This window comes from Vitis vinifera, chromosome 17 (genome assembly GCF_030704535.1).
Source record: "Vitis vinifera cultivar Pinot Noir 40024 chromosome 17, ASM3070453v1".
Lineage (NCBI taxonomy): Eukaryota > Viridiplantae > Streptophyta > Magnoliopsida > Vitales > Vitaceae > Vitis > Vitis vinifera.
In genome coordinates, this window is record NC_081821.1 from 4,532,944 (window position 1) to 4,555,123 (window position 22,180).

At 33.4% G+C, this 22,180-nt stretch overlaps 2 protein-coding genes across 2 annotated transcripts; one reads left to right on the top strand and one right to left on the bottom strand.

The window, feature by feature from the left end:
- Positions 1-530: 530 nt before the first annotated feature.
- Positions 531-16,420, top strand: LOC100252671 (uncharacterized). The gene is made up of 9 exons (XM_002274551.4): positions 531-1,122; positions 5,269-5,442; positions 6,881-7,280; positions 7,415-7,695; positions 7,772-7,840; positions 7,966-8,022; positions 13,476-13,528; positions 13,627-13,702; positions 15,152-16,420. The coding sequence occupies exons 1-9, from the start codon at positions 1,082-1,084 to the stop codon at positions 16,074-16,076; spliced, it is 2,076 nt and encodes a 691-aa protein (XP_002274587.1). The 5' UTR covers positions 531-1,081; the 3' UTR covers positions 16,077-16,420.
- A 68-nt stretch (positions 16,421-16,488) lies between these two features.
- Positions 16,489-21,689, bottom strand: LOC104882338 (mediator of RNA polymerase II transcription subunit 25). Its single transcript, XM_059733905.1, has 8 exons — positions 21,467-21,689; positions 19,227-19,257; positions 18,838-18,901; positions 18,565-18,695; positions 17,593-17,802; positions 17,359-17,424; positions 17,049-17,261; positions 16,489-16,866 (listed from the first exon to the last, which is right to left on the bottom strand). Exons 1-7 carry the CDS (start codon positions 21,562-21,564, stop codon positions 17,112-17,114), a joined length of 750 nt encoding a protein of 249 aa, XP_059589888.1. The 5' UTR covers positions 21,565-21,689; the 3' UTR covers positions 16,489-16,866; positions 17,049-17,111.
- Positions 21,690-22,180: the final 491 nt, after the last annotated feature.

Consider the following 22,180-nt stretch of genomic DNA (forward strand, 5'->3'; position numbering starts at 1 on the left):
TAAAGTTGTGGGAAAACAATATAAATTTAATAATTTGATAATTTAATAGATCAAAAAGAATTTCGACTACATCATTAAGTTTCTAACAAAAGTAACTTTTAAAATCTTCTTCAAATATTATTTTTAAAGAATATCGTTTTCAATTTTTATTTATTTTTTATGGTTGTTTTAAAAAATAATTATATAAATATGGATAAATATCAAAATAAAGTATTATATATAAAAATTATTTTTAAAATATTGACGGATATAAATTTAGGTATGTAGAGTTCCTTTTGTATTCAAATGTCGTGAACGCATTATAAGATTCAAGTATCCATCTTTCTTCGACTTCTATCATTCTACATAAAATATAATTTAAAATATAAAAAATAGATTAAAAATATTTTGGATAATAATAATTTTTTTTTAAATGGAAACAAATACCGACATAAGCTAAATTACAAAAGGTAGGAACACCTGTCCACACATTCCCTTCACACTGCAACATCTGTCCATGCATCCCCATCCCACTGCAACACATGTCTAGTCCTTCATTTAACACAAGGAGAATCAATTGTTCTTTACATCTTCTCCTCTTCTTCTTCTTGTCTTATATTTATTCAATGTAGATGATGATAATACATATAATAATTCAATAGCATATATGATATTGACTATATTTTAATTTCTTTGTATGATAGAGAATTTCAAATATATTATTAAAATATAAGAAAAATCAGGGGTAACGTAACGCATAAGAAAGATCATTAATCTAAGGAAACTGACTTCACACATAATTCGTGGTGTCAGAGTGCAGGGCAAACCACCGAAAGCAGAGAGGAAACAGAATGACACGTGTTTTCCACGTTGGCACCATGCATCCATAGAAGAAGAAGAGGAGAGGCTGGGAGAAGACACATAGCCACCTGACCAATGATTATTCTCCGCGTGGATGTGCCGACATAGAACATAAAAAATAAACAAAAATAAAGGCAGGGAAAGAATCAGCGCTGTCTTTCTCTCCTCCAGATAAATCGGGCTCATCCGATTTTCCGTTATCAGGATTCCGGAATCCAGTTTTTCGGTTTTAAGCAAAACGATGCAGCGATTCGTCGACTCGTCCCTCGCAGTCGTCAAGGAGTCAGTGCCCTTTCCTCCTTTTTCTTCTCTCTCCCTCCGTGTGTAGATTTATATGCATCTTAATGGTTTTGATTTTGATTTTGATTTTGATTTTTGGGAGATTATGGGAAATGGGCATCTGTCAAAATTTCATATGGAATGGGTATTGTCGAAAACGTGATTTTGCTGTTGTGTGTGGATGATTTTGGTTTGTTAGGATTTGTAAGTGCAGCAGCAGGGTTGGAGGGGTTGGCTCATTGGTGTGTTTTAATGGGTTGATCGTTTAAAAAAATAGAGAATTGATGTGTGGTTGATGGGTTGGTGGCAATATTTCGTCGGCTATTGGTATTAATGTTTTTTGTCTGTTGTTTTAGGCGTGAATCATTTTGATAGCTGGAGGTGTGTCATTAGGAATTTTGTGATATGGAGATTGTTCTCTTTTTCCCCCTCCTCCTTGGACTCATATAGAATTTAATGAAGGCAGTGTTGAGAAAAGGGAATTGTTTGGAGGATTGTGTAAAATTGGTTGATTTTAGGTGTTGGATCATTAGCAAAGGGAAGTCGGCTCTTGTTACTAGAGAATGTATTGAGAAGATGGATATTTGATCGACATCCTGTGTACTTTGGATGGGGGTCCTTAAATTTGTGAAGAATCTGTGAGCTAGTGGGTTATGCATCTACTAACTTGGTGCCCTATATTTCTTTGGCTATTGGTAATGTTGTTTCTTGTTTGTTGTTTTTGGTTGGGAATCATTTTGATTGCTGAAGGTGTGCATTTGGAGTTTTGTGATATGGAGATCATAATTTTTTTTAGCTTTGGAGTCATATTGATTTTGATGAAGGCAGTTTTGAGAAATGAGAATTATTTAGAGGATTGTGTAAAATTGGTTGATTTTAGGCAATGGATTGCTAGCAAGGTGAAGTTAGCTCTTGTTGCAAGAGAATGAATTGAGAAGATGGATGTTTGATCGAATTTGTGAACTAGTGGGTTATGCATCAACCAACTTGGTGTCCTATATTGAAGATGTTCTCCATTCAATGTTCTTTCTCTTCTCTATTACTATATTTTAGGCTATACTGATTTTCTGGCTAAAAATTCTGATTTTGTTTTGTTTACCTGGAGGCTTAGCCTGCAAGCCTACCCTTTAGAAGCAGGATGTACCTTTTCTTCTATTGTTCTAAAAACCTACAACATTTGTCTTGTAATATTTGGTACTATACTTTAATATGCCAAAAGATCTAATTGATGAGGTCAACATTTTAAAAAGTGCAGATTATATTTTCCCTTTTTTTTCTTTTTTCTAAATGGTGATTAGGGATGATAACAAGACAAGCACTAGCCATTATATTGGGAAGGCTTTTTCTTTAATTATGATTTCTTTGAAGAACAAAGTATTTATTATGGAGAGAAGTGAATTTACGTGTAAAATATTTTCTTTTTTTTGCTTGGAATAATCATTAGATGCATACACTCTGTACCTGGGCTGCACCCCCTTTTCGGCGCATACATGAAGATGAAGAGAACTGGTCCTTGAAAAAGAATAGAAGAAAAATATGATGATATCCTCATAGAAAGAAAATATGGCGATATTTGATAGAAAGAAAATAAGTGGAAAAATAAAATTGCAAAAAACCTCATGATTGCATACACGACAAAACCCTCACAGGCTCACAACTGAGCTAAGATCATGTGAAATCCTCAACAAAATCCTTAAGGCTATGTTTGGTTGGTTGGGTAGAATAGGATATGATAAGATAAGATATGCATATCTTAGGATATCATTTTCAATGAGATATGATATTCTAGGATATTTCATCTGATGGAAAGGATATCCTGACATATTTTATCCATGAAATATGTTGGATCATCCTCATGTTTGATTTGTAGAAGGAATAAAAAAAGAAATGGAAAACATATTGCATCTCAATGTTTGATATTTGTTTAATAAAAATCATATTGCATCCCAATATTTGCTACTATTGTTTGGGGTTTTTCTTTGTTTTTAGTTTTCTAAAGTTGGGTGTTTTCTCTTTTATTCAGTTTTTGTTTTTGTGGAAAGGACCTTTCATCCTTCTCTTGTTTTCTTCTCTTTCTCTTGTATATCTTCTTTCTCTTGTATCTTTTCTTCTTTTAATATAATTTTCTTCGTTTCTGATAAAAAAAATATATATATTTGCTACTAAAAATAGTATTAAATCTCTCTTATATTTAGTATGATTTGGAAATCGTTCTACTATTTATAATTTAATAAGTAATTTTGGTGAGTGATATTCATGATTAAAATATTTAAAATTTATAAATAAAAAATGTTATAGTATGTTGATAAATATATAAAAACATTATATATATATATATATATATATATATATATATTAAATAATATATATATTTGTATTATTTTACATTATATTTATTATATATACATATAGAATTATTTCTTTCTTTTTTGAACTACAAATGTAACTTTTTTATAATGTTTTTTTTGAAAAATAAGTGATAAAATTGAAAAAAATTATGAGGAGTAAATTTATGATCCATGAGATATGTATATTTCATATCTCAATTTAGGATTATCGCATCCCATGTAGAGGGAATGTAAAAAAGAGGTTGGATAATATATCACCACTTATCCTGTTGGATATTTGGTTAATGATAAGATATGATAAGTGATTGTATAACTTATTATATCTCATCACCAACCAAACATAGGATATAATATATTATTCCACCTATTATTCTATCTCATATTATATACAAGCAACTAAACATAGCTTATTAAAGAGATGTTTGACCTTTCTTGTGCAAGGATTTATGTTATCAGCTGCCCTAGGGGTCCAAAAGTTGCATAATCTGAACCTCTTAAATCAGGATATTTTTATGGGGTCCTTTTTTATGAAAGCATCTTTGCTTATTAGCTGATAAAGGGGTCTATGAGATGGATAAAAGGGAACTCTTGTATCACTATCAGCCAAATAAGCCTTCTTCTCACACAGCCCTGTTTACTGGAATCATTCTTAAGCTTCTCAATTCCATTAGCCACCTAAATTTGTTTCAAGAAACTAGGTTTTTGGCATCATCTTTTTTAATGGTGTAAAATAGTCAGATGCCCTGTGATTTTCATTAAAAGACAGGACAAACCATTTAGGAGGCCACTCAACTTGCTAGGATTCTGCTGGTAGGCAAGCACTTGCCTGTTTTCAGTGCTGCTCTTTTTGAATATTTTTGGAGGTTTTCTTCCAAATCCAAAGTTCTTTCAAACCAAGGGAGGATGAGCTTAGGAATCTTTTTGGAATCAGAGGTTCAAAAAAGAATTGTCTCATAAGCAAATTGCAACTCAGAGGTGCTAATGCTATTCCTGTTTAGTAAGATAATTCCAATCACTGCTGTCATTTGCACTTTGAACAGAATTCAAGAATTGTACTCATTACATTTGCTATCAATGTGAAATGAAAAAAAGGAGAGTACTACTTGATGCGATAGACCAACCTTAGCTTCATCATGAATCAAAATAGTGTAACTGGTGGAGAAGATGGAGCTACATTCATTATCAATTGTCTCTAGGTTAACCAATCAAGAGTTTATTTGTGAATGCAGCTTCAGGAGAGATGGTATCTTGTCAGGCTCCCTTATGCAGTGGATAAATGTTGGCAGTAATCGTGTATATGCTTGTAGAGACAACTGTCTGTGAAAGTGAAAAGCCAATTTATCATTTCCCTTTTTTATCAATACACTTACTAAAGAATCACCAGTGAAAGAATGTCTGTTATCCATTTTATCATCCCTATCTAAGATGGTCCTTGGTACTTTTGCTGCAACTGAGTATTATGAATAAAATGCCCTCTATTCTGATTAGTTTCAGATACCATTGATTGATTCCTTGGCAATCTGCAAAAGCTTTTTTTCCCCCCCTGGATTACATTAAGTCTTTGATTCCATTCATATATACTAATAAAATTCTTTTAGGTGATTTTCCAGATTTACCTGTGATGGAATGGAAAATCTCCTATGTCACTTATTTTTTCTTAAATTTTGTATTGTTTTTAGTTTCCTTTTAGGTGGTCACTTATGAGGAGTTCTTTTTCCTCAGCTTCTTGATTAGTTGATTTATATGTTGTCTTACCAATTGAGCTTTGAACGTATGTATAAGTTCTCTACTCTTGATACAGGTCCGTGAAGACTATCACTTATGAGTCTTTGAACAATATTGCAAGGCTGATAAATGGAATGTCAGCACTTCTATTGGCCATTCTGCCTGGGAAGGCCAATATTCTTGAAGGTATTCATGGCTGGGAGCTCAGGCCAACTTTCCGTGGACCTCGTCTTCCACGCTGGATGGGGAAGTAAGATTCAAACATTCTTATCAAACTGTTGCTTGTTATCACCTGCTTGTGTTTATGCTTGTTCTTATTTTCCTTTAAGAAGCTTAATTTTATTAGAAGAGAGTTATGTTACATGGGTTTAGATACAAGTGTTGCTTGGCGGGTGCAGGTATGTGTCTAGATGTTGGATCCTTTGCATCTTAAAATCTTAAAACATGGGGACTCGGCTGAAAAGGATTTCAACTATGAGTGTGGATGCTTGGATATGACGTTAATAAAAAATAAACTAACACTATATATAAGCATAGTAAGATACATATAAGTCATTTATAATACTACATGGTTAATCATAATTGGAGAATATGTTTACTATCTTTTCTCTTTTAATAAGATGTTAAGTATTATTTTACTTTGATGTCACTTAATTTTTTTTAAATTGTATAAATATAATAATTAATAGTTCAAAATTAATATCTTAACAAATCTAAAGGTAAATTATAATAATTAATATAATTTTTTTTTTTTGAATTCTCTCATGATAAGAAATTAAATATGAATTATATTTTATCAATATGTAGTCTATTAGAAAATTTTTATTACAAAATCAACATAAAATTTTAGAATTTTAAACTAATCAAAGTTTATTGATGTAATATTGTCTTAAATTTTTTTCTCAGAATCTTATTAAAATGAAAGGCATCATGTTGGAACCGCCCCTAGGACAAAGAGAACTTATAAGGGGAAAGCACATAAAGCAAAAATAAAATAAAATATGGAAACTTAGCTATTGGGGAGATTCTTAGAACTACTAGTGTCTGACTTGTTATTTTAAGACCTATTTTTTGCCAAATAAGTTCTATGAATTGCATTTTGATTTTCCATTAACAATCCATAGAAGGTGGAGAAAGATCAAAATGCAAAACTGGGTGGATCGTTCCTTATATGATGGGAGAATTGGTGGCTAATTGCTTAATTTATTTGCATGGATAGACAAATCAAATTAACTCCATTTACCAAAGCCTTAAAACCCTACATCAGTCAGCTACATTTTTTCTCCTTTTCTCTTTGGCATTCAGCTCTATCCAGGTTCAAGTTTCATCTCCTCCTATGCATCACAAGACACCTTGTCTTTTGCCACTGCCTGGATGCATATTCTTCTGGGTTTTCCTCTTCTCCTTTAAACACCTTTAGTACTACTTCTGTGTATGAAGAATATTCACAAGCGAGTAGAATTTTCCACCCAAGCATAGTCTTTACAATTCTTATGTAGCATCTTTATAATGAGAAGGATTTTGAATTGTCTTATTTCCATTATAGTACTTTTTTCAGTTCTGTGTTGTCTGCCCCACCTCCTTGTTGGATGATAATATTTCCCATGTAAAAGTTTACTGCTGTTATGCCTTGCTTTTTATCACATATTCCCATTTTTAATATCTCCACTTTTTTATGATGATGCTAGTGGCGTCTCCTCTTTCAACCAGTTTATCCATGAACTTTCTGTGGATTCTGATACTTCATCAAGTGCTGATCACTCGTCTGGAGAAGAAGATAATGATGGCGCATATCCTCCATCACCTTTATCTCAAAGTTCTCGCCTCTCCAGGGCAAGCAGTTATACAAAGGATGATAAGATTTGGACATGCTGGATTATATGGATATTTTCGTGGATTCTGTTTCCTGTAAAGTTTCTGCTGGGGATACCATTTTGTCTTTATCATTTGTCTTTTTCTAGGGGGTCAAAATCCCCATCCACCTCAAGAAGCCACCAGCCTTCACCTGCACGTCCTCTTAAGAGAGTATACACCCTCAAGGATCATCCTTTTCATCTCACCACTGACAGGAGACGTGGAGTAATTGAGGTTGCTGCAAGAAACACTCTATAATGCCCTAAGAATCCTTGCTTTTATGTTTCCTGCTAATTTATCTTGTGTCTTGTAAAATTTTTTATATACATGTCGTATTTCATTACTTATAATGATATTATGTTAACCAGGATCTTCATCTAGCAATTGAGATATTCATAGAGGCGATATTTGATGTTGTTCACAAGGCAGCACATTGTGTTCTTTCACCATCTGAAGCTTTCAGAATAATGTTTAGATGGGTTTCTTCCCACAGTAGTAATACTGATACTTCTGCTGGTGGTTTGGATGCCTCTGTCCCTACGGCTACACTTGGAGAGGATGATCCAACTGTTAGAGAAAGGAAAACTACTTTTAATAACACTCTAAATACAGATGCCCGGACATGTCAGGATGTCATAACAGAGTTTGGGTAAGGCCTTGGTTGAGTTTTACTTTTGGCATTCTGCATATATTTAGCAATTTTCTTACTTATCCACCTATCTTAGGTACCCTTACGAAGCTATCCGTGTGGTCACTGCTGATGGTTATGTGCTTCTTTTGGAAAGAATTCCCAGGTATAAATCAACCTCTGATTTATTTATGTTTTCCTTTTGAAGTATCGTTATGGTTTGCCTATTTGATGTCATGATTGGACTTTGTTTAATCCTTTGTTTCTGATGCCTATGATGTGATATTGAAGACGTGATTCACGGAAGGCCGTTTATCTACAGCATGGAATATTGGATTCCTCTATGGGGTGAGTTTCCTGTTTTTATCTTTTCTTTATCATTTATGATTCTAGTAAAAATTGAAAAAGAAAATGGGGACAGGTTGATGGGAAGGAAGAAATTGATTAGCTAAGGAGATACTTATAAACTTATATGAAGAAAGGCTGGCAGATTGTGCCAACCAATAAAGAGCTAACTGAATTTCTTTTTTTATTTTAATCACCTTTGGTGTTTAGGTTCTATGTTTGGATATGACTGCTGTTTGGCTATAATTTGTTGTGGATACATTTCAGCGACTAAAATGATTATAGATGTAGTCAAATTATTTCCAAGTTGACCATCTTGAACAAGGCACTAGAAAGTACCAATTAGCCTTTATTTCACAGCATATAAGACATGATTTGAATGAGGGTATGTAAAATAAGTAACAACAACCATTTTAACTTTTGCTATGGGTTAGAATTCAGTTGTTGGATGGGAACTATTGGAGTCTATGGATTTTTATGGAAGGTTGGAGCTAATTTTGAATTTGACTTATTCAGGTTTTGTAAATTGAGGTATTTTTACTCAGGTTTAATCATACTCAAATGTGAATGATTCTCGGTGGAAATATTATTTTATTTCTTTACTATAAAACAAAGGGTTAATTTTATTCACCTTTCTTGAGGTTTTGGCTAAATACACTTGGTCCCCATTGATTTGAAATTTTATCAAGTGCCTCCCCCACTCAAAATAAAGGAGGTATTTGATGAAATTTCAAACCAACGGGAGCTGGGTGTATTTACCCAAAACATGAGGGGATGTGAGTGAAATCAACCCTAAAATAAATGGTGGTGTATTATAAGGAGTGTTATTTTACTACAAGTAAGATGTGTGAAAGAAACCAGAAAAAGTGAAGTGAAAAGAATATTCAGGAAACTCGTGTAAAAGGTTGGGAAAAAATAATTGAGGGAAGATGAAGCTCCTCGATTTTCCTATTTCAGTTAAAATTAACGTATTCCATTTTTTTTTTACCTTATTGGCTGTAAAAATCTGAGTTCCAAACTTCTTGTAGTTTAAGGCATAAACTGTAGTTAAATCCCTTATTACCCTTTTTACATGCAAACGTAATTTCTTGAATTTAAGCTGCTGATGTTACAAATGGGGAGTCAAATAAGCCCTGGTTTTTATTATGAAGGTGGCTTCCTTTTTTTCCATTTTGGGTGCATTTGCACCTGTTTATGTTTAGGCTTTTGCACGGCTTGTGGCTAATAAGAATGATGAGGATGAATTTCCAAGATATGTATCAAGAAAGAAAATTAGTATTAGTTGCAATTAAATTATGATTAGTATTACTTGAAATTAAATTAGGATTAATATTTGTTAGAGTTAAATTACAAGTAGCCAATTATTAGAATCAAAATTAGGTTATAGGACAATTAGATCCTAGTCTTAATTGATAATTAATAATATTATGTTTTCTTGCATGCTTAGCAATTCTCAACGGTGAGACTCCATGATCTTCTTTTAGGTGAGACTCCTAGAAAGTCTTAGTGTGACTTTAAGATTTCTATCCTTTCTTTTCTTTATTTTCTTCCACTATATTTTTATTTGATTTTATCTCACTGCCATAAACTTTATCCCTTGTTCCTCTCCTTGAACATTGAAAGATAAAAATCCTAAGCCATCTATTTGATTGTAGACAACTACCCTAGGTTTGTTCTATTAATACCAATGACTTGCTTAAATTGAGGAGGCCCAACAATGCTCTCAGCTCCGACTTATGTATTATGTGTTTGAAGAGTAGTGAATATCTTCTTTTTCTTCATTGCCCAATGGCACTAGAACTTTGACATAGATTGTTCTGTGTTGCCATGATTGAGTGGGTGCCTCCTAGAGGTACAATGGAGATGTTGGGAATTTCTTTTAAAGGCTTTGATAATCAACCAAAAGAGAAAGTTCTTTGGCAAGTAGCTATCTTATCCTTGATATGGTTTTTATGGTTGGAGAGGAATACTATAATATTTGTGGATGCTATTTGGGATTTGATTTACTTCTTCTCTTCCCTTTGAGATTTAATCACCAGACCTTTTGTCGATATTCTTTTGTATCTTCTATTGCTATATTGGAAGAATATCTGCCACTCAAAGAGATCATATAGGATGGATATGCTCAATTGGTTAACTCCTCTAGTAGATTTGGTAAAGTCAAACTTTGATGGGTGTTCCTTGGATAATCCTAGACAATTAGGTATTAAAGGTCTGATGATCATTCAAGCATATTATTGAAACTTATTCTAAACTTGCAGGAGTGGGTTAGCTGTTGAGCAGTGATATTAACATTATTGGAGGGCTTGTTGCAAGCTAAAGCTTTGTGACTATCCAATTTAATCATAGAGGGAGATTGTGCTATTGTTGTGTCTTGGGTGGGTGCCCAATAGGGAGAGAGGCTCATGAAATTTCAATAACTAGGTCCATAAAATTATAGATGCTGCTAGTGAGGTGGGATGCTCCTTCTCTTGGGTTCATTGTCCAACAAATCAAGCTGTAAACTGATTGGTTAAGCAAGGAGCAAAGCACTTGGTCTTTTTTGTTGGAGACTTTCTTCTTCCCCCTTGAGTGCATAAAGTTCCTTTAGAGGGCATATATTGCTTTTTTCTATCTTTTGTTTGTGTAGATGATTCTAGCTTTTTTGTGGAGCACGCTCTGATCAGCAATTATACATCTTGGAATGATTGGTTATTCTTCTTTGTGTTTACCATTCAATAAATGAATATGGTTGTTCCTAATACAAAAAATTACACTTGCCTTTGTTTGATGTATCTACTGGTATATAGTACATTTTCCACCTTTTGTTTGAGTAGATGATTCTAGTTTTTGTGTGGAGTATGTTCTGATCAGCAATTATACATCTTGGAATGATTGCTTGTTCTTCTTTGTGCTTACCATTCAATAAATGAATATGTCTAAAACGGAAATAATTATGGACCTTTGCTATCAAAAAAAATAATTAATGGACCTTTGGACTAATGTTCAAAGGTGCCATAACCAAAGAGTGGTTCTTTCCTTTAGATGGTTCTTCATTAGGAAACTACAGAAATGGGGTTTGGTGATGGATCAGAGATCCAGGAGGCAGGGTGGTTAGAGCCTTTCCCAAAGCTGCTGGTGATTTGGCCATTGAGGCAGAGACCCATCCTTTGTTGGAAGGTTTGATGGAGGCACCTTCACTGGGAAACTTTTTGGTGGCAGGGGGCTGAGGTGTGGTTATCTCACCAATTACTCAGAGAACCCAAGGGACCTTGGAAATTGAGTTCCCAGACAAGTTAGCTGAGCAAGGAACCTTTTTTGGAAACATCTCACGGGGATGTCTTTAGTAAGCATTGTAGGATTGGGGATATGTGCTGGGTTTTTGGAGTTTTCTGCTGATCAGTCATTTGTACTTATACCCTGATTTTATTTTCTCTATTTTGCTTGGAGGATGGTTCGTCCTTCGTACTCTTTCTCCTCTTTATTCCATTAATATAATTTTCTCTAGTTTCATATAAAAACCCTCATCCTCGAAGGCTTTCAAAGTGAGGCTAGTAGCAATGTGTCAGAGAGCCCTACCTTGAGGAACCCAAAACTTGTAAAGGATATAATCAACATATCATCTACCCTTTCAGGTGGAATCTAATGGATCCTATGTGTCAAAACAATTCACAGCATTGGCATGTGGGGCAATTATACACTCCTCGCTCCCCCTACACAAAACACACCATTCTGGGCTAAGAGTTTTGATACACTTTCTTAAATTTGATTCCATTGGTGGAAATTTTAGCCCTGTCTGCCTCATAATTCATAGTGATTCTCCAAAATTTTAAAGAATAGCATGGACATTGTGCATTAGGACAAATAGATAGTTTTGTTTGGGAATATCCAACATGTTTGTGTATCTAAAGACCTTTTTATTAATTATGCGTTGGTTGACAATGACAAAATCATGTCTGAAAATAATGGGAAAAATCAACTGTGAACCAAAATTAGAAACTTTTGGACAAACTTTTCATTGGTATTATGGTGTCATTAAGAAAACAAAATTCCCAACATGAAAGACTCCAGTTCCTTTCAAAGTCCCATAAATATATAGCATGTTTCTCTTTCATAATGGTGAAAATCTATTTGATGTGGTCATCTCATGGATGAGGGCCATGGAGCTATGATCACTGGCTTTGGAGTACAGGGGACCTCCTTAGCAGGATCAGAGCCAGCTAGGGCCTGGGGGGGCAGGTGCCCCCCGTGAAGATGTTAAAAAAATAAACCTCCACTTCTTACAAAGGAAATTGAACCCAGGACCCAACTTCTTCCCCCCCTGAAGAATGCAAGGCCCGGCCATTGGGCTAAGGCCCACATTCTTTATAATTGACAAAATTTATATATGTCTTAAAAGTTGCCCCCCCGAACTAAAGTCCTGGCTCCGCTGCTGCTCCCTAAGGAATGGTGTTTTTCTCATGGAGATCTAGAACTGCAAACCAAGAAAGTGATAAACTACCCAAGAGGGAGGCTTTATCCCTCTTATGTTTTGTCAGGGATCATCTTCTCCTTTGGAACTACTGGGTTTTGTGGCCATATAGGAGGGTTCATTTTTTGGTTCTTCGTTGCTTTTTTCTATCCCTCACTTTCTGCTGTTGTATCTGGTGGAAGGGCCTTCATCCTTCCTTGAACATACACTTTCTTTATATATACTACTATTTCATTTCTTAAAATCTCATTTAATGTCACAATTTCTTAGTCTTTTGAATCAAACTATAGCACATGCCTTTTGGCCGAAAAGTTACAAATGTAGGGTGGAAGTTGATAAAAGTGTACTTGTTTGGCTTTTGAATTAACTCTCATTATTTATGCATTGGTGATGCATAACTTAGTGACAAGTTTTTTAATAAAGTTTCTTTTTGGGATTTTATTTGATATTTTCTAAGTTTCTTTTCCATGGTGGCATGGCTGATGATGGAATTCATGCTTCTGATGGATACAGACATTTGCTAGCTGCTAACATTTATTTGATCTAGGTTTTCAAGTTGAAGTTAAATCTGATAAATCTGAATCTCTGATTAAAGCTTCATGACTGAATTCCTGACTAGTTTTAGTCAATCTTAGTATAGAATTATATTCACAATGCCCTACTCCCAATCTATTAGGGTTGGCCACTTGGATTTTGCTCTGCCCTTTTGCAGCTTTCAAAGCTAATAATTCTTCTGTTATTTTTTCTGGGTTTATTGCTCCAACTGCTTCTAGTTTGTTCAAAGCAATGAACACATTGTATCCAAATAGTTTGAGCATGTGTACCCCGCATTATGATGACCCTTAATTCCTTTTTCTTTCATAAAGTTGCCTTTTTCCTTTTAATTAATGACAGTTCCGTGTACATGTATACTGATTACTTTTTCTTCCCTCTCACCACCTCCCAGTTTTCTGTGTGTTACATCTTACATCAATTTCTCAGTTTCTAAATTAATTTCACCATCCAGGTGGGTGTCTAATGGAGTTGTTGGTTCTCCAGCTTTTGCAGCCTTTGATCAAGGTTCGTTATGTTTCCCTTGAGAGTATTTGCAATTCTTGTGTTACATTACATTTAAGAATAAACTATAGACATGCTAATTTTTTTTTTTGTTTTTGCAGGGTATGATGTTTTCCTTGGGAACTTCCGTGGCTTGGTTTCTAGGGAACATGTCGACAAGAAAATTTCTTCAAGAGAGTAAGTTCTCACATGAACTGTCCTAGTTACTTTCAGGATTTAATTACACCTTTATCTTTGCATCTTGAATATTGAAATTTCCAATAGGAAGAGAATGAGGCATACAATTGTGGAAATTGAACAGCCCCATTGGACTTTGGAAAAAATATCATATATAAATCCACAATCATAAATGGGCGCCTTCATAAATAAAATAGCAACCCTCTTACCAAATGATATTGAAAATTTTAAAATGGTAGCCATTTATCATCTTAGTATCATCGTAGAATGTGAAGAAAAACAGTGAGCAGCACCCCAGGGCTGGCTCCTATATATTTAAAATGGATTGGATCATATTTTTATTGAACCACACCTTGACCCAAATAATTATAGCAGTTAGAAGAACACCTGGATGGTTCACATACTCCCCCTCAAGCTAGATAATATATGTATGTCACCCCAGAGCTTAGGTGAGAACATTGACTTGTAACATGGATTTTTAGATTAAAATAAGATGTCATATTTTTCTTTATTATCATATCCTTCATTAAGTAACAATCAACTTCAATATGTGCTTTGTAATATGAAACATTGCTGGCAATCATCGTTGCTGCCCATTTATCACAAAACATTGTCATGGACTTACCAGTGAAAAAATTCTCATCTCGTGTAAGAAGGATCTCCATTTGCATCTCACATATCATATGGGCTGGGCCCTGCACGTCTGTCTTTGTGCTAGATCTAACTTTCTCACTCTGTCTCTTACTCTTCATATTGCTATACTACATCCCATAGAGGTACTATAACCAGAAGCAAATCTTTTATCTGGATAATAATTGTTTACATGATAGATATTATTGGCTTATTACCTTACTTTGTAAGCCCTTGGATTAATTAAATAATAGCTTAACATGGTACCCAAGCACTGGTTGCTAAAGGTCCGGAATTGGAGTCTTTCTGTCTGTTTTTTCCCTCATTTGTTTGTCCTTGATAAGTTATTTTCCACCCTTCATGTGCGGGTTTTGATTCCTAACACAGGCTCCTTCTATAAGCCGGTCTCAGCTTCTAAGATTAAATTGCTAAGTTTAAGAAAGATGGAAAAAAGAAATAAAGGAAGGAAGGAAGAAAGATGGATCATATTTTCTCTTCCATGTTGGAGGATTATCATAGAAGAAAAATGGGGAGCCACAAACTAAAAGCTGGCTCTTGCATATTTTATTCTCATTATCATATTTACTGAACTTAAAAATGATGGAACCCCAATGACCCAAATAACAACCAATATTCTTAACCCTCTTGACCTCCTAAATTCAATCCTACCCATCAATTTTGATGGAAACTCTAGCCTTCTTTCATGGCAGTACGAAATTTCATTACTATTTCCCCCTCCTATATTTACTAGGAAATTGTAGTAACCATATATAAGTATGATAACATCAATAAATCAACTGAATGATGAATGTGATGCAGGTACTGGCGATACTCCATCAATGAACATGGGACTGAGGACATACCTGCAATGATAGAGATGATTCATCAAATAAAGACTTCAGAGTTGAAGGGTAGCAAACCTGATCTTAAGGAAGAAACTGATGATGATCAGCCTTACAAACTTTGTGCAGTGTGCCACAGCTTGGGAGGAGCGGCTATTTTAATGTATGTCATAACACGTCGGATTGAGGAGAAGCCCCACAGACTTTCAAGATTGATCTTGTTATCACCTGCTGGCTTCCATGAAGATTCCAACCTAGTGTTTACAGTGGCAGAGTATATTTTCCTTTTATTTGCCCCTATCCTGGCACCCCTTGTGCCTGGCTTCTATATACCTACAAGATTCTTTCGTATGCTGTTGAACAAATTGGCTCGAGACTTCCATAACTACCCTGCAGTTGGAGGACTGGTTCAAACCCTGATGAGTTATGGCGTTGGTGGAGACAGCTCAAACTGGGTAGGAGTGTTAGGTATACCACATTACAACATGAATGACATGCCAGGAGTTTCATTCCACGTGGCTCTCCACCTCGCACAGATGAAGCATGCCAGAAAATTTATAATGTATGATTATGGCAGTTCATCTGCCAACATGAAAATGTATGGATCATCTCAGCCATTTGACTTGGGTGAATACTATGGGCTCATTGATATTCCTGTTGATCTTCTTGCTGGACGGAAGGACAACGTGATCCGGCCATCAATGGTGAAAAAGCACTATTCGTTGATGTATAAGTCTGGTGTAGATGTATCATACAATGAGTTTGAGTATGCTCACTTGGATTTCACATTCTCACACCATGAAGAACTCTTGGCCTTCATCATGTCACGCTTACTGCTGGAGAGGCCCTCCCCAAAGCATCAATCTGGTCAGAAGGCTGCTATCTCAAAGAAAAAAAGCTGAGCGGTGAGCTGCTAGTGGATCCAGAATGCAAACCAAACTCCCTCCTGGTTTTTTTTCCTCTGTTGGGATTGGGCATGCTTATGTTGTATTCTTTGGTACAAATTGCTGTTGTATTTTGATCGTCGACTAGGTTGCTGTGTCCTTCACCTCACTGTAATTACTTATGGAGCTGTACTATATGTCCTTCAGTCACCTTTCCCTTGATACATTTTTTCTTTTGAAGGGAAGTAAAATGGTTGGAAGGGTGTACCCAGTTTGGGTTTATATTATTGTAGTTGAGTTGCTGGGCTCTGAAAATTGTTGTCTGTAACATCATACTGCATATAATAGTTCATTTTCAAACATATTGGCCAGGGTATGGATGATGATTATTGTTTCTTAAACCCTAATCTTCCATAACTATGATACTTGGTGTCCTGCATCTCACTGGAGGGTCAAAAGTTACTGAGTATATCAAATAAAGTTGAGGTTCATACAGTTAAATTTTCGAACACTCAGAAGTATACAAATGGTTTTCATTAAGAACAATGCTATATAAATAAGAGTTTACTTTTACAAAATTACATGACATTCCTCCCCCACCTGCATTTCAAAGTGAAAATGTCTATGAAGTTTAAAAATTTTTCCCCATGAGCTTGTTCAGAAGTTTAAATGTAGAAATAATGTTCCCCTTCAAAGAAACTAATCACTATTCTTTCATGAACATATCAAAATCACCCTGCAAAACATATGGGTCAAGAATCAGGATGAATGTCGACCTCTAACCATCCGATCCAGCTATGCTGTATGCCTGAAAATATTACAGTATGTATAATATTCAGAGTTCACACAATAGGCAAATTGATGATACCTTAAGCTATTAATGGTAGTAGTAAGGATTGTAAGAATTGAGTCCCCCTTGATATCAAATATTTATGAAGGAAAATTAATAGGATGAGAGAACAGATGTATAGATAGGGGAAATAATTAAACCTGTTAGTACTGTTCTGTTGTGTCATCAAAATCTGCAGATGCCAATTGATATTCTTTTTCCATCTAGACTGGGTTTTGAATCGATGGTGTGCTTGTTACATTGTACTCATTTAGAGCAGCATGAGCCTCTGGGAAATTCTTGGAGATTAGAATAAGAAACTGAGGATTCATACCATTAACAAGAGAATTTTCTCCTTGGAGATTAGAATTTGCCTGCATGGACAGAGTATGATGCTATGCTCATAACATGTACCATTCAATATAGAATTTGAAAATAATAATTTAGGAGCATTAGTAAATGTAATGATACCGAATTATATATCTCTCTAAGTTTTGGAAGCTGTTTTGGAGAAATTACTGATAGAGAAACACAACACTGCAAGCAAAAAGAAAGAATACATATGAGGTAGGAACTCTGAACAACTTGATTAGAATGAATATTCAAGCAAAAATGGAAAAGGAAACTTTCAAAAAATAAAATAAAAAAATTTAAAAGGTGATTAACAAGGCTAAAAATTTAGAATGATTAGTAGGTGGTAGGTACCTGAGTGAATAACTTAGCAACCATGTTGGGATCAGCGAGAGAAAATTCAGTGGTTGCACCAGAAATTTGAGCGCCTTGCAAATTTTGGATTTTGGGGAGGTGGACAGGAATGGGGAAAGGGAAGGGGTTACTAGCAGCTACAAGAATGCAATGCCTCCGTCCAAGTAAACGTTGTTGAGTTTGGGTTCCATGTGGATGCCTTGGAAACATCTATACAAATGCATCATATACATAACTAACTCAATGTGGATGCAAAAGCCTTCCCATAAACATAATGAGATCATTTCTAAATGGTGGAGTATTGATTTAGTTTAGTTTTGAAAAAGCTTATGGTATAGGATATTGTTATTACTAATAAACATTGTTGTGTCAACGGAAGCACACAAAAGTACATAGGATTTTAACGTGGTTTGACTAACTATGCCTACATCCATGGCTGAGAGAGAAACCACGAGTCCCTTCACTCCACTGGTATCTCTCATTCTTTCTCACTTTTTTATGCACTTGGCATAGTTTTACAAGTCCATCTCCATCACATGACTTTTCCCCTTATGACCTAGAATGCATATGGAGATATTCCTAATAATTTTTCTTCTACTTTAGCAAACCCAAACCCAGAAAGACATGAACTCACATTTCACAATGAAGAAGAATTCCTTCTACATCCCAAAATGTAAAATCAGACAATGACTGTGAACGTACTACAGTCCATGTTTGGGTATGTGATAGAGCATAATCTTCAATAAGAGAACTCCTTGTGAAGTAAAATAAAACAGAGCATCATATTCTAGTAACTGGCTCTCCTGTGATCATTCATTTGGATTCTACAAGCTTGAAACTGTTAGAACTTAGAAGTGCAGCAGATGGCCATAGAAGTTAGCATGAGAGTGTGAATGGCAACATGAAAAACAATGATAGAGGTATAACACACACAAAAGGCAACAATGTAAAATGAATAGTGGTAGTGCATACCAACAAGGCATCAGCTAGTCCTTCTGCAATTGCAAGGTCATCATAACCATCCCCACTGAAGGATATTGCAGACAGCCACTGTAAGAATGTACCCATGCTCCTTGTTGTCCTACTATCCTGTGTTAAGAAACCTGCATAGAGATAATAGAGGGGGGATTTTATTCAATAGTACTGGAAAGAAAAAGAAAGAAAGAAAGAAAGAAAGAAAGAAAAGAAAGGGTGTATGCTAGATGGCCCAGATGTGGAAGCCAGAGGAAGGAGCCAACTGCATACCACTATAAGGTCCATGAGAGTTGTACATAACTAGGCTGAGCTCAACTCTTCCCCCAGAGGCCTCCTGTTGACAACAAATAAATAAAATAAGAAGAATAATAAGAGAAGAACAAGAGGACATAGAAGCTATATTTGGTTTTGGAAGGTATCGGGAAAGAAAAATGATTTTCATATGTTTGATTATCCTATGAAAAATACAACAAATAAAAAATCAAATATAATTAAAATTAGTTAAAAACTTATGCATTTTCAAATTATTTAATCTTTGATTAGTTAAAATAAGTTAAATGAGTTTGAAACAATAAATAAAAATAAGTTATTGACTTTAAACCTTTTTTTTTTCTTTCCTTCTATTTTTTCTCTCTATACATATACTAAATTGTATATACCTGTCCTGTCAAATTTTGACCACAAAGATACCTGCAATTAAATATATTAGACAATACAAAAAATAAGTAAAATGGAGTAATTAATTATAATTAGTGCAGCAATGGCAAGGAAATCAAGACAAGTTAATCAATATAAGGTAGATTTAACAAATTAGTTAGTGCATATTAAAGGGTAAACTATCTACTCCTATGTAGCAACAATGTAGAAATGATATTATATTTTAATGCCATGAAAACAAATTATCAAAAAATGGATGAGAAGTTTGGAAAAAATATTTAGGCTATGTTTGGTTTCAAAAAATTTGAGGAAAATGAAAAATAAAGAAAAAAAATGAAAAAAAAAAGATTTAAAATCTGAAAATTACTTTTATATATTATATTAGACCCATTTACCTTATTTTATTTCTTTCACATGTAGATTAAATAATTTGAAAATATATAAATTTTTAATTATATTTTATTTTCTTTAATATTTTCTATGGTACAATCAAAACAAGAGAAAATATATATTTTTAAATTTTTTTTTTTATTTTCTTATTATTTTTCAGGAACCAAATATGCCCTTTGGATTAGAACCATTCATATTTGTCACATGAAAAACATTATATGACACACCAACGAAGAATGGTGAGTTGAAATTGTCTAGTTGGATTTCTTTGCATTATTTACTTAGGCTGGTTTGGACTTGAGAAGTTTATACCAAAAGGAAAAAAAGAAGAAAAAGAAAAATAATTGAGAAAAATGGAATAGAATAATAAATAAAAAAAAACAAATGTAGGAAAATACAAAATAGGTTTAAATGAAATAATTGGACTTACATGCTTTTTCTAGGTTATTTTTCTCCCTTTTTCTTTGACTAAAAAATATTGAATTTGAACATGCATAAATTTTAAAATAATTTTCTATAATTGAGTTTTTTTTTTTTTTTTTTGTATTTTTAGAGAAAATTAAATAAAAAAAAATCTAGGCTATATTCAGAAATTGTTTTTGCAACATATTTGACAAACTTTTAAAAGAAAATAGTTTTTTGATTTTTAATTCTCAAAATATATTACCTTTATGCTAATGAGTTGTTGGGTAGAACTTAATATTCATTACTTAATAATTTAAGTTGGTTTTAAGTTAAATTACTTAAGTTGTTAACTTAAAGCTTATTACTTAATATTTACTTTAAGTATTAAGATTATTTAATAAAATTTATTTTAAATCATCAAATTGACATATTTATTCTTATAAATTATAAATACAACAAAGAAGTTCTAGTGGTAATAGAGGTCATGGAATAGTGAAAGAGATTATGAAAGGTACTAAGGTAAATTATGGTGAAAAAGTAAAATGAAGATGTAGACTTAATAATAAGTTAATTATTTTTATTATTAAGTTATTTTACTAAATATACTTAATTTATTCAATGATTTAAATAAAGTTATTAATTCATTGTTAAATTGGTTTACCAAACTGTTTTCAATTATTTTTTATAGGGTGTTCTACCTAATAATTATTTTAAAAATATTTTAACAATAATTGAAACTACGAAGAATATTTTAAAATTTTACATTGTGTAAAAGTGTAAAATACTTCTACAAAGAATCAATCAAAAAAACTATTTTTTCACATTTAAGTTTCTCAATAAAATTTGTTTCTAAAAACAATTAAAAAATGTTGTTAAGAGGGATTCTTATAAACAATTTTTCTAATAATTATTTTAAAAATTATTCCTATAGAAGGTCTTGGATTCTTTCTTATTATTTCTTCTTTTCTAATACTTTTTGTGATCTTGATGGGGAGAAGAAATTTGTTGGCTTTGAAAAATGCTAATCCATCACCTTGGGAAACATATATGGGTGTTCCAGCCCATCAGAGTTACATTTTGGACTTGGTTTCGAAAAAATTGAGAGAAAATATAAATGAAAGAAAATTAAATAAAAAATAATAAAAAAAATTGAAAAATAGATTCAATAAATTATTTTCATATTTTATTCAAATTTATTTCACTTAATTCAATTCTTCAATATATATATATATAGATTAAATAATATAATTTTTTTTTTTTAATACTCTTCTAGAATCCAAAGGGTTGAGAGTGTGAAGGTGAAGCTTGTGAGTGGTTCCTTCAACTTCCCTTTTCAACATGAAATAAGTTTCAGGGGCCATTCTAGAATTTTTTTTTTAAACAAAAAAAAAGAAAAAAAAAATAGAGGAAAAAAGAAGGCAGCATTAAGAAGTAAAAATAGATGTACCTGATGATTTTCACGAGGTAGTCAGAGAGAATAGGGGCCCAGTAGAAACCCATCTCGGCCGTGCCGTCGACGGCGATGACCAGCTGCTTAACTGACATGGCCTCTTTCCCAGAAATGGTTTCAAAGAGGAAAAAATGGGAGTTGTGGTTTTTGTTCTGTGGAAATGGCAGCTCCAGACATGTATTACTTCTTCTTCTTCTTCTTCTTCTTCTTCTTGATGTTTTAATTTCTTACAGGTGTTCATTACAAGTTTACAACTCACTTTTTATGGGTCCTGTCTCAAAAATTTCCTCAAATAAGCCATTAATAGTTTCATTTTTTCCTTTTCTAAGACCCTGTTTGGACCATTCCTTTTATTCTTGGGTTATAATTAATGAAAATTGTTTATGTTATTACAAAAGGTTTTAAAAATAGCAAAATAATTACTCTTTTATTATATAAAAAGTAACCTATTATTTGACTTTTTTTTTTTGCAAGTACAAAGCAAACTAATTGTTTTTAAAATTATTTTCCTTTTTTAGAATAGAAAGTATTTTTAGAAATCAAAACAAAAGGGCAACCCTTTAAAAAAAAATCATACAAAAATTTAAAAATATTTTGCCCTAATTTAATTTTAATTTGGAATATATCAAAGTTCCGTAATATTTAACAATTATATATAATTGGAGTTTATATTTATGATTTATATAATTGGATTATAAATTTAATATTTAC

Coding starts and splice junctions, on each gene's coding strand:
- LOC100252671 (XM_002274551.4), top strand. CDS start 1,082: ATGCAGCGATTCGTCGACTCGTCCCTCGCAGTCGTCAAGGA. Junction 1,123..5,268: donor TCCCTCGCAGTCGTCAAGGA/GTCAGTGCCCTT, acceptor CTCTTGATACAG/GTCCGTGAAGACTATCACTT. Junction 7,281..7,414: donor GGAGACGTGGAGTAATTGAG/GTTGCTGCAAGA, acceptor TATGTTAACCAG/GATCTTCATCTAGCAATTGA.
- LOC104882338 (XM_059733905.1), bottom strand. CDS start 21,564: ATGTCAGTTAAGCAGCTGGTCATCGCCGTCGACGGCACGGCCGAGATG. Junction 17,803..18,564: donor GACTAGCTGATGCCTTGTTG/GTATGCACTACC, acceptor GCATTTGTATAG/ATGTTTCCAAGGCATCCACA. Junction 17,425..17,592: donor TTGCTAAGTTATTCACTCAG/GTACCTACCACC, acceptor TTTTGCTTGCAG/TGTTGTGTTTCTCTATCAGT.